Source organism: Aulonocara sp. 'chitande type north' Nkhata Bay, linkage group LG14 (assembly GCF_057382095.1).
Source record: "Aulonocara sp. 'chitande type north' Nkhata Bay isolate Kocher_YH1m ecotype deep benthic linkage group LG14, A_spYH_male_GT1.1, whole genome shotgun sequence".
Classification (NCBI taxonomy): Eukaryota; Metazoa; Chordata; class Actinopteri; order Cichliformes; family Cichlidae; genus Aulonocara; species Aulonocara sp. 'chitande type north' Nkhata Bay.
In genome coordinates, this window is record NC_141357.1 from 26,743,561 (window position 1) to 26,755,877 (window position 12,317).

Here is a 12,317-nt window from a genome sequence, read left to right on the forward strand (position 1 = left end):
TTTATTTCATGACTTTATCTCAAAAAGAAACTAAATCTTGACTTCAGCCTGGTTTTTGGGCCACCTGCAGCATAGCCATAGTGCTGTGATACGCCTGTGCCCTGCTCCTGACCTGTGTGTGTGTGGGTTTTCTACAGAGAGGGTATTTTGTTTGTACAATTTGGTAGCTGCTAGGGTATTAAATTGTATTTAAAAAAAATCCATAGCATTTTATCTTACTGGCAGAATTTAAGTAATGCAAAAATACACTTACATTACATGTCTAAAAGAATTCTGGGTCCTCCTCCCGCAGGTATACAGGAAGGGCACGAAGTACTGCAGTGCGTTTCACGTTGATATCAGGCGCCTCCTAAAAAGGGAAAAGAAAAGTTCATTTAACGCAAAGTTTTCAGGTGTCATTCTTTGGGGAGAATACATGTTTATGAAACTGCATGACATCAGACTCTACTAAATTTTGGAGACTTTTCTTTTAAGATACAACCTTTCTGTCTCTTGTGACAGAGAGTATGTTTCTTAATCATTTGACAAAAACCCTACACAGTATTTTAAAATAGTGTTCTCCAGATCAGAGCTGTGATCTATATAGAACATGGGGTTCAAAGCAAGGAAAAATTGTGTGTTTATCAGTGAAACTTTTAATTTGTGTTAATTTTATCATTATCAATATATGAAATCTTCACCTTAAGGGACTTAATGAATGGTTTCTTCAATAGATCTTTCAACTCACCTGTGTTTACTGTCTCCACCTGAAATTAATTGCAGTCTGAATTTTTTTTTCTTCTGTCTTTTTGTCTTTGGCCTTCAGCCTTGGAAGAAAAAATAAAAATATTGAAAACCTTATCAGCACACTAAATATACAACACCTTGCTATATTTCAATTGTTTTAGATAGAAGTTGCCACTGCTAGCTAAGTCACTTTTGAATGATGCTAATGAGAAGAAAAAAAAAAAACCTGCCGAACAATGAGGCTGCTGTTGTAAAAACGCCAACTTTCTTGCGTTGGCAAGGGGTCGTTAAAATATCACTAAGACCCTTTCTTTATGTGTGATTCTTCGTAAAACTGTGTTTTAATCGGTTAAAACTGTAAAACTGACGACATAATCTATGTTTGAAAAAGAGCGCGAACAACCGCGAACAACTATTCACCACCTGGGTCTGTGCTTTTTAACACAACAGCGCATTCGAAAACAAGTTATTGGCTGCAACATATTAATATACTTGCTTTTTTACGGAAAAAATAAACATAACGAAGGTTCAGTTTTACTTACAAGTTTCTCCAAATGTGTTCTCCAGTCGCTCGAGAAGGGCAGCCATATTGAACAGAATTTTCTGTCAACGTCGTTCAGGTTAGAGAGAAGACGTCATGACGTCATGACGTCCACATGCGGAGCTCGGAAAAAAAACATTTACTCAAAAATCATAATTAAGAAAGCAGTATTTACTCTTAACTTCTAAGCCATGTACAATTATAACTGTTTGAATCGTTAACCGAACAGAAAAGTTTTAAGTTGTTTCAACTTTGTGAGGAATTTTAATTGTTATATCCACAAACTTTATAAGTCAGGTAGACTGTTGGGGTTTACAGTGTGTGAAATTGTAGTTACAGATGCAGCTGTAGAGTTTAAGCTAGCCTTATGGGTAATTACCAGCGTAGTTGTCTTACTGAGGCAGTGTATCCTAATCATGCTTTTTAGGGTAATGGTGCAGTTGAGTCAGCAGTAAGAAATCTGGTGTCTTTGCTGCTTAACAACATATCCACAAATCCTTCAGGGAGGCCAACAGAGAGTGGGCAGCCGGAGCCTAGAAATCTGACTATCCAGTTCATTGTGAAACCTGGCCCCACAATGAACACACCCGAAACTCTGGCTGATTGGGACCCACGCCCAGTTTCCCACCTTGGCTCAGGCGATTAGAGGATCATCAGGGGGTCCTTTTGTCCCTCTGTGGGGGGTCACTCCCACTAGGTTTATATCTGGGACTCTCCACCATTTGACCTTAGAACTGAAGAAGCTTCTCGGATGAGAGGTGAAACGTCTTCAAGCAACTTAAAGAAGTCCAGACGCTTTTCTTTGCAAGCTCCTTTGACTACGATGACCTGGATGACTGAGAACCTTCACAGACATCAGGGGGGATTCACGCACAGTCGTAAATTCCCACAGTGTGCACTATGTGCTTCGAATATTGCTTGCACTTTTTGTTTTATACAGTTGTCAGCCAGGCATCTAACTATGAAAAAATTACACTCCAAAAGACCCCGGGCTTCTGACAAAACAACCCGGGCTTAAGCCCAGTAAGCCACCCCCACGCTCCGCCCCTGGTTGATACTTTTGCTGCTTGATTGTTTATGCTATTTTTCTGTCAATAAAGGTGGCGGTGGTCAACGAAAGCTCACTGTAATCCCACCTGAAACAGAAGGATATTCTGTCAAAACACTGAAAGCTGTGTCAGGAGGTGGCAAATCCACTTTTTACATAGTACCTCTTCAGGAAACATTAGACACATCTCCTCTACCTCCCGACTCACAGCACTTTTCAAAGATGCCAAAGAAGATATGTTACCAGTGTAATGAAGTTATGCCTCTGCAGATGCTTGCAGTACACATCAATACGTGCAAAGGAAAATTCTCTCCTGATGAGACTGATGATGAGGTGAGACAATTTTGATGAAATCAAAATGAGCAATTTTGATTAAATAATATAGTATCACAATTACTGTTTTTTGATTCTGCAGGAATCGGAGTTATGCATTGTGAAAAGCAAATGCAAGGTAAACCTAGCACATTACTAAAAACCATAGTAACTACAATGAATTTTGTATCGGTAATGATCTTTTTCCCACTATGCATAACATGTACCCCTTTTTTGAAATTGTAGGTTATTTGTCCAATATGCACTAAGGATTTTCCTGAAGATGAGATCACAGTCCATGCGAGTCTGTGTGGGGATAGGTAATCTTTTTTCAGCCGTTTATGAAAAAATGTTAATCAGTAACAGTCCACGCAAACATATGTAGTTTTTTTTTTTTTTTTAACTTTGTTTCGTCAACAGCTTTCAATGCATGGTGCCTGAAGAAAATGACCAAACTACAGGGACACCAGCTCAAACTTCAGTACGCACAACAGACAGGTACTTTTTGCTCTATTATAGTTCATATACACACTATTGCGCAGAACCATTTGTTAAAATTATGTGTAAGATCTTTTACACAATAACTGGGGTTTAATTTCATATAAAACATTTTATGATCAGACTACTTTAAATTATTGTTAAAGGTTGTTTCACAGAACATGCTGCAATAATTTCTAATCACGTTTAGCGTGGTAGCCTCTTTTAATCTAAAGATGATTATTTTTCTTTGAGAACTTAGGATGTTTTCTACCCTGTTTTTGTTAAGCGTGGAAGATGTATTGCGTTGCCTTGAACAACAAGTCGACACCACAACAGAATTTAAGTTGTGTGTGGACAGAGAAGACCTTCCAGACAGAGGCATTCTCCAGTGGCAGAGAAAAAAAGCTGCATCTCCCACCAGTGTTCTTAGGGTGGTTTTCATTGGAGAGGCAGGCGAGGATACAGGAGCACTTAGGAAAGAGTTTTTGAGTGGTGAGTTGCCTATTACCTGTTTTGTCCTAGTGTCAATAAATAATGGATAACTTAAAAATGCGGATATTTTTTGTATGAAAGACATGATTTCAGGTATTGAAAGCAGATTCTTTGAAGGACCTGAGAACAAGGGCAAAAACCCCAAGTATTCTCTGACCGATCTTGATATTGAAAACTTCAGGTTGGTTCAAATTCAAATTCAAATTTTATTTGTCACACACACACAACCATACACAGTATGACATGGGGGTGAAATGCTTGTAGCTGTACAATGCCCGACCATTAAATGACAGAAGAAAAGTTTTACAATATTTACAATTTACTACAAAAATTTACAAATTAACTTAGGAATTTACAGTAAAGAATGTGCAAATAGCAGAAGAGATTATAAAGATAAGGATTATAAATTATAGGAATTATAGGATTATAGGAAATGTGTGGTGGTGCGTGTGGTGACGTGTGTGAGAGTCCAGTCTTATAGTGACGTGTTTGGGAGAGTCCAGTCCTACACCTGGTTCAGGCCCCGAATAGCCTGGGGGAAGAAGCTCCTCTTCATTCTCTCTGTTTTGGCCTTAACCCTTTAAGACCTACCATAGAACCAAGTTCGCCAGAGCTTATATTATATTTTTACATGCTGTGGAGCCATTTTTGGGAGCATTTCAAGTTGCTATACATCAATACAACCATTATAGCCCAAACTTTAATAATATGTCTGCATTAGGTGCATAGTAATTACATAAATTGCAAAAAAGTGCAATAAACTACAAAAAAATTGAAAATCGTTTTTGTTTTTTTAACATATATTTCTAGTTAGAGAAATTTAAGAGGCTTATCCCTCAAAACTGTAAATACAAAAAAGTTACACAAACTAGTTTCCCACCACAGGAAATTTATTTTGAGTGTCTTCATAGTTTTATTTTTGAAATACACCAATTTTTATATACTGCAGGAAAAACGAAAATAAATATTATAGTGCAAATTTGCAAAATAACAGCATATGCATCAAAATAAACTATTTCCAGCAGTGCAATATGAGTCTTAAGCATCCCAGAAACGACACAGAAAGTCATAAAGTCAAACATAACTTTTTAAAACACATAACAAGTAAAACACAAGCTCATAAGGCCCCGATCGTAAAAAACTACATTTCCGCAAAATGACGTCACTTCCGGTTTCGGGCAGGTCATGCGGTCATGTGATAGTTCGCGCTGATGGACGTAGGAAGTGTTACAAACAGCTGATGGATCGGCGAAGCGTGTTTCTGGAATATCATGTTTTTGTTGCTGCAAGTGATTTTTATGCAGTTTTTGCAAAGCTATATGTGGAAGGAAACTGTGACCTAGGACAAGCTGATGGCATAAGATGTAAGTACAACTCCTCCAGTTTCATATGCAAAAAAAATTATTGCGCTAGCTTACTTGGTTGCAGAGCTACCGGGATTTAAAAATAGTTACGCAAAACAGAGCGTGCCCGCTCCGATCGGCTGTAAAGGGTTAAGGGAGCGGAAGCGCTTCCCAGACCTCAACCAGTGAGAAGAGTCCATTGTTGGGATGGGAGAGGTCCATCATAATCTTCCTAGCTTTGGACTTGCACCGCTTGGTGTAGATGGACAGCAGGTCAGGGAGCTCTGATGCACCACCCTTTGCAGATCTCGTCTGTCCTGCTTGGTGCTGTTCCCAAACCAGGTGCAGATGTTTGACGTCAGGACGCTCTCGATGGTGCAGGAGTAGAAGTTCTTGAGCACCTTCAGTGGCAGATGGAAGTCTCTAAGTCTTCTGAGGAAGAAGAGACGCTGACGGGCTTTCTTAACCAGGGTGTTGATGTGACAGGACCATGACAGGTCCTGAGTGATGTGGACACCCAGGTATCGGAAACTGTCCACTCTCTCCACTGGCGTGCCACTGATGATGAGGGGTTTGTAATTCCTCGCCTGCTTTGTAGTGAAGTCCACGATTAGCTCCTTAGTCTTGCTGATGTTTAGGAGGAGGTTATTCTCCTGGCACCAGGTCTCCAGGTTCCTAATCTCCTCCAGGTAGGCCGTCTCGATGTTGTCGGAGATCAGGCCCACAACAGCAGTGTCGTCAGCAAACTTGACAATGGAGGTGGTGTCGGATGTAGCTACACAGTCATAAGTGTACAGTGAGTACAGCAGGGGGCTTAAAACACAGCCCTGAGGCACTCCAGTGCTGAGTGAGATGGAGGGGGAGACTTGTTTTCCTACCCTCACTGATTGGGGTCTGTCTGTGAGGAAGTTGAGGATCCACTGACACAGTGATGAGCTGAGTCCTAGATCCGTCAACTTGGTGAAAAGCTTAGAGGGAATTATTGTGTTGAATGCTGAACTGTAGTCCACGAACAGCATCCTAACATAATTCCCTCTGCCAGTGTCCAGGTGACTCAGGGATGTGTGGAGCAGGTGAGATATGGCATCGTCTGTGGAACGATTAGTCCGGTAAGCAAACTGAAGTGAGTCGATGGTGGGAGGAAGTGAAGAAGTGATGTGATCTCTCATCAGTCTTTCAAAACACTTCATCACAATTGAAGTCAGTGCTACTGGACGGTAGTCATTGTGGCAAGCGGGCTGTTGTTTCTTTGGAACAGGGACAATAATGGACCGTTTGAAGCACGTGGGAACCACAGCTTGGGCCAGGGAGAGGTTGAAGATCTCCGTGAACACCGGTGCTAGTTGATCAGCGCAGGTTCTAAGGACCCGGCCAGGGATTGTATCTGGTCCTGCTGCCTTCCTGGTGTTCACCCTCCTGAAGGTGTTCCTCACGGCATGCTCTGTGATGACGAATGCATTTTCTTCACTGGTGCACTCCGAGCGCGCGCAGCCGTTTGTTGTTTTAATTGCTGCGGCGTCGAAGCGAGCATAAAACGTGTTCAGCTCATCAGCCAGTGAAGCATCGGCATTCATCATTGAAGAAGCTGGTCGTTTATAGTCCGTTATAGTCCGCAGTCCATACGAGCTTTGTGTATTACATTTAATACGCATCCGATATTTTTGTAAATGTTACCTGAAAATGAATTATAATCATTTGTCTACACAGAACTGTTGGTGAAATAATTGTAGTCAGCCTCGCCCAAGGAGGCCCATCTCCTGCCTTTTTCAAAGAATGGTGCTACAATTTCCTCTGCTCAGGAGAGGTTGATTTCAGCTGTCTGTCTAAGGAGGATGTTGCAGATGTGGAATCTTCCCTGCTCATCCGCAAAGTGAGCACCTGGTTTAGCTCTGGCACATGATATATTATGAGTATGGTGTTTTTAAACACTTTTAACCTTCTGTATTTCCTCTTTCACATTATACATTTCCAGGTTGAAGATGCAGCAGACATACAGTCTCTGATGATGTGGGCTGATGAAATTGTCAACTGTGGATACACAAACCAGATAAAGATGGATAGTAAGGAAAGCATGATCCGGTAAGAGAGAAAAAATCAGAGAGATCATTAACCCACCCCCCCATCCCCAACTAGTTTTTCATTTTGTTTTTTTTGTTTGTTTTTTTTAAGTGCCATTGTCTTACACTCTACAACAAGACTGATTCCAAAGCTACAGCAGCTCCAAAAGGGCATGGAACTGTATGGTCTTGTGAACCTGATGGCTGTAAATCCTGAAGCTTGCCACAGTTTGTTTGTTCCTGGGAAAATCCTCAAAGTAAGTATTAACATAGCAGCTTCAGTCTGATCCAAAGACAGTCCACTTATCTGTATTGTAGTTATCCTGTATTTATTTATTAGTTTTGAATGAACAATATATCTAAAATATAACCTACTTTATTTCCTTATTTACAGCCAGATGCTGATTTCATTATGATGAGCTGTATATACCTATTGTCATGGTCCGCGGCCCGGCGTCCGAGGAGCTGATGGGATGCCCACGCCCACGGGCGTGGCTGTTAACTCCACACCTGCACCCCATCCCAGGCGATCATCAGGTGGACTATTTGATCCAGCCCAGCCTGCTGCTCCACGCCAGTCCGTAGTCGTCTCACAGCGGTAACGTACACCTGCGGGAAAGCGATTGTGAAAACTCATCTGTCTGAACTAGCGCTAATTCTGTCCTGTGCACTCAGATAACAACTCGGCGTGTTTTTTTGAGCCACCTGCCTGTCCTCCTGCCCGTCTGGAATTTGGATCGCCTTCAGTACTCGCCACCTCGACTTTCCTGGAGCTCCCCCGCGGACCCTCCCTCCGGCTCCCACGGCCCCGCTGTCACCGTAAGACTCATACTCTTCCCCCACGTATGCTGCTATTTCCCCGCGCCCCAATAATGCTTTTCCTTTTTCTGTTGCAGCCTTCTCACAGTCCCGTTTTCGGCGTTCCTGCGCGACTCATCTCCCGGTCCCTTGGTTTCTCTAGTTTCACGCGTTTTCCTTCTACCCTCCCGGGACACCTTCAGTTAAAATAAAGTTTATTTTCTCGTACTCCTGTGTGTGTTGGCTCTGCTTCTAGGTCCAGCTTGTGCGCTGAACTTCGGTTCATGACATAGTAGTATCCTATAGTATTGTGTATATGTATATATACACAATACTATAGGATACTACTATCCTCCTCGAGTGAGTGAAGAATATCATGGTACTTGCTAGTGACTGCAATCCAGACATCACGCCAAAGTCGTTCTACTCTGTAAATACATTTGAATTTGGATTTCAGGTATTTCATGCTTCAAATCAATGCAGTTTTTGCCCTGTTGTTAGTTGCTGCATCCAAGTACAGGACCTGCAGTAAAAACAAATGGAAAATTAAAGATCTGGTTTCAGATGATGTATAGTTTTTCAGTTAATAATGCAGTTTCATAATAAGTGTTCAAGGAATATGGTACGGTTCTATGTTCATAACCATAATTCAAAGCTTGAGTAGTCTATACATCAATATTGGTAGTACTTATCACCTTTTTTTGTAAAGAACTGATTATAAATTTAAAAAATAAATTGCTAATCGTCCACTATGTTGGCTTGCTGAATAATTGATGTTCATAAAAAATAACCTAATAAAGCTCTCATTTCAAAACTACCAAATATTCAATTCAATTCAATTTTATTTATATAGCGCCAAATCACAACAAAAGTCGCCTCAAGGCGCTTCATAGATACAGAGAAAAACCCAACAATCATATGACCCCTATGAGCAAGCACTTTGGCGACAGTGGGAAGGAAAAACTCCCTTTTAACAGGAAGAAACCTCCGGCAGAACCAGGCTCAGGGAGGGGCGGCCATCTGCTGCGACCGGTTGGGGTGAGAGAAGGAAGACAGGATATTCTACATAACAGTTAAAATTTTACCTTCCTTGAGTAGCCATCCACTCCACCAAAGATCACAACATTGTACCTGTTTCAGAGGGAAAACAATCTCACTAAGGCTTGATTTGCAGAACATGTAAGACATTGAAAATACATTTTTCAGTATGCACACTTGCCACTGACTTAAACTGGACACTTGTCAGGTGTGCTGAAAATAATACCAACATTTTTATATGTTTATAAGTTCAATGAGACTAAATACTTTAGTTCTCTTGTCATGATTTTTTTTTTTAAGTTTTCTGGAGCACTTAACATATTATGTGTTGATAGGCTTGTTATCATGGAAAATATCGATATACAAAGTGTAAATAATTGCTCAAGAAAATTTACAATTAACAATATTACTGGTTTTGTTACACATCCTGTAATCCTTTTACTTAATATTACTCTATCAAGTGCTTTTTAAAATATTATAAATACACTGAAAGACCTATCAGATAAGGTTGATTAAAGCAGATTTAAAGTATAACATGCATCTTTCTGCCCAACTTGTGTTAGAGCTATATAAGTGGGTATTTTACCTTATTAGCTTGTGATTTGTGTCTATGTGGACCAGGGAGAGAGGGCCTCGCACCGAGTAGCTTCTTCGCACAACACAGCCTAGTTCTGTGATCCGTTTGAAGATCCCTACAGCATCAACTCGATGCATGGAGGCCATCATTCTCCACCACTGAACACGGAGACCCATAGAAACCAAATGTCCTTGAACCATTTGGCATCTGATTTTTGATAGCCGATATGATGTTGTCCAGGTCTTGGTCATTCATTGTGCTGTATGTTCCTCTCACAGACAAGTCAAATTCTTGCATCCTCCTGTAGATTGTTCTTCTTGAAACACCAAGACATTTAGCAATGCAGCTGACTGGCAGCTGAATGTCCAACAAATTCTTGAGTTTTTCTCTCTCTAGTACAATTTTGGGGTGGCCAGGTCCCAGATCAACTTCTGTTTCCAGTTCAATAATGGCCACAGAGCTGATTAATTTAACACTGAACCAGATGATGAACGTTTTGTAGAGCCTCTGTAATCTCCAGTGTTGGGAAGGTTACTTTTAGGGTTGCCAACTCCCTGAAAAATAAATAAGGGACACCTCGTGGCAACCCAGTTCACCCTTCCCAGTGTGGTAGCTCTTTTTTTTTTGTGTGTGAAATTATTTTTTAACCATTTGACTTGAATTTGATTTGAGCAGATGCATATTCTTTGTGATATGACCATATGGGAAACAAATGATCATTTAGCCATTTATTTTTTAGCTCAAAATGACAACATTAACACAGTAAAACAGGTCTCTTTCTTAAACAGAAGCCTGTCATGCTTAACTTTTGAGAATATAAGTAAATCTTTCTTTAAAAGAACTCTGTCCTGCTTAACTTAAAATTATATAAATTAATAGAAAGCAATAGAACGAAAAATATTCTTGTAACTGTGCACATATAGTGCATTTAGTACAATTGGCTTCAGTTGAGGTATTATTTCAGCTTTTCTAATGCTAATCAGCTGCTCCTGTTTGTAAACCCACTTGTTCCCATGATTACACATAACTCATCATCATCATTCATCTATGTATTACTTTTATGTATTAGTCATCTATTTGTTGTAATCATCTATCCTTGCAGTTGTTTATTACACAAAATAAATGATATTATCACACTTCTGGCCACATAGCGCTGATATTCACTGCACATGCCCATATTAACCTTAACCAGAGGGTTTAAAAAAAACACAAACCAGTGTTTACATACCATATCTGCTTCTGCCGTGGCCTGGTGGACAAGAAATTGGTTAAGGGTTCCCCGAGCTTTCACGCCCCTCATGTTCTTCATGTGCCCATCCTTAGGAGCATGCCTATGGAAAAAGTGCGCCGGCACACAGTGCAGTGCGCTTTATAGGTGTTATCGTGCATTTTCCCAGCCAGGTGTTTTCCTTTTCCCATTCCTCCCTGTACTTTTGCAGCCCTTTTTTTCTTTCTCTGAGGGGAACAAACATTGCTGCTCTAATGCTGGGCTTACACTGTGCGACTTTTGGCCCATTTTGAGACGATTTTTGAGTCGTGCGACCGATTTGGTGATCGGCCCGATTTTGGCCTTCATCGTGCATCGTGTAGTATACGTGGGGTAACGAGAAGCGATTAATACCTCACGACCAGCTCCCGATCATCAATCGCTCGTGAGGGTGTCACCACAGCCGCTCACGCTGCTCACGTGCAAACACGTAAACGTCGGTGAAAAAGACGGAGCAGCACGGCTGTGCGGCGTCTGATCTGGACACAAGCGATGGAGGCACAACTTGTAGAACTTTGGAAAGCTCATCCGAGTCTTTTCGATGTGGCATCACAAAATTATCACGACCACAACAACCGTGAAAATGCTCAATCACAGCTGCCTGATTAATGTTTTTCATTAGCAATTTAGCAAAGTTGATGGTGGTGGTGTGTCTGTGTGAGTGAAAGACAGAGAGGGAGAGCGATTTCTGTTATAACCTTCATTTTATGGAGGCACAGTGTGAGCACTCAGGTCGCATCAGAGCATCGGGCGGTATAGTGTGAGACCTGCATCGTGACCTACCAACTTCTAACCCCTGCGAGTCAATCGTGCAGTTTGAGCAGGAGCTGAATAATGTGACTGAAAAAATCGCACAGTGTCTGCCCAGCTTTAGGTGTACTGTCGTCCGAGACTTGCACCGCAGTGTCGGCGTTTGTTTCCCTGTTGGCCATGCTTCTTGTTGTGGTCATCTGTTGTCTTCCAGTATTTTCTCCGTAAGCGACCTTTCCTCGACCAATGAGATGAGCGGTAATCTGAATTGTCATACTCGAATTGTCACAAGTGTGCTGTCAGCTCATTGGTCACAAAGCAGGAGAGGGGCTGGGAATTATGTTTTCAAACAAAGCGTTAATTCCATAAACATTTATAGACTACTTTTGATTCTCACTGTATTACGGGACAAAGTGCGTCCCTTATTAGCTCAATACGGGACGTGTACTTTTGTTTCTAAATACGGGACGATTCCGTTTTTTAAGGGACGGTTGGCAACCCTAGTTACTTTTAACCCTTGTGCGCCCGCCTGTTCTCGGGGCGTGGGTCGTGGTGACCCCCCGAGGTGTGTGTGTGTGTGTGTGTGTGATGATGATGATGATGAGTGTGTGTGTGTGTGTGTGTGTGTGTGTGTGTGTGTGTGTGTGATGATGATGAGTGTGTGTGTGTGTGTGTGATGATGATGATGATCCTGATGATGGTGGTGGTGGCGATGGGGGGTCTTGGTAACCCCCTGGGGGGGGGGATATGTGTGTTTTATGATGATTAGGGTGGGGGTCCTAGCGACCCCCTCGGGCATATGTGATGATGATGATGATGATGATGATGATGATGATGATAGGTTTGGGGTCACTAGGACCCCCCCCGGGGGGGCATATGTGATGATGA

The 12,317-nt window shown here is 41.6% G+C and overlaps 1 protein-coding gene, 1 long non-coding RNA gene and 1 pseudogene across 2 annotated transcripts; 1 reads left to right on the forward strand and 2 right to left on the reverse strand.

Moving 5' to 3' along the window:
- Positions 1-232: 232 nt before the first annotated feature.
- Positions 233-1,377, reverse strand: LOC147314769 (uncharacterized). The gene is made up of 3 exons (XR_015124527.1): positions 1,269-1,377; positions 728-806; positions 233-349 (listed from the first exon to the last, which is right to left on the reverse strand). It is a non-coding gene; the product is annotated as an uncharacterized LOC147314769 (long non-coding RNA).
- A 1,036-nt stretch (positions 1,378-2,413) lies between these two features.
- Positions 2,414-7,584, forward strand: LOC147314770 (G2/M phase-specific E3 ubiquitin-protein ligase-like). Its single transcript, XM_086260422.1, has 11 exons — positions 2,414-2,648; positions 2,731-2,766; positions 2,874-2,947; positions 3,048-3,125; positions 3,394-3,599; positions 3,681-3,780; positions 6,650-6,812; positions 6,915-7,021; positions 7,112-7,256; positions 7,394-7,421; positions 7,526-7,584. Exons 1-11 carry the CDS (start codon positions 2,538-2,540, stop codon positions 7,582-7,584), a joined length of 1,107 nt encoding a protein of 368 aa, XP_086116548.1. The 5' UTR covers positions 2,414-2,537.
- A 547-nt stretch (positions 7,585-8,131) lies between these two features.
- Positions 8,132-10,729, reverse strand: LOC147314771 (uncharacterized; annotated as a pseudogene).
- Between the last annotated feature and the right edge of the window lie 1,588 nt (positions 10,730-12,317).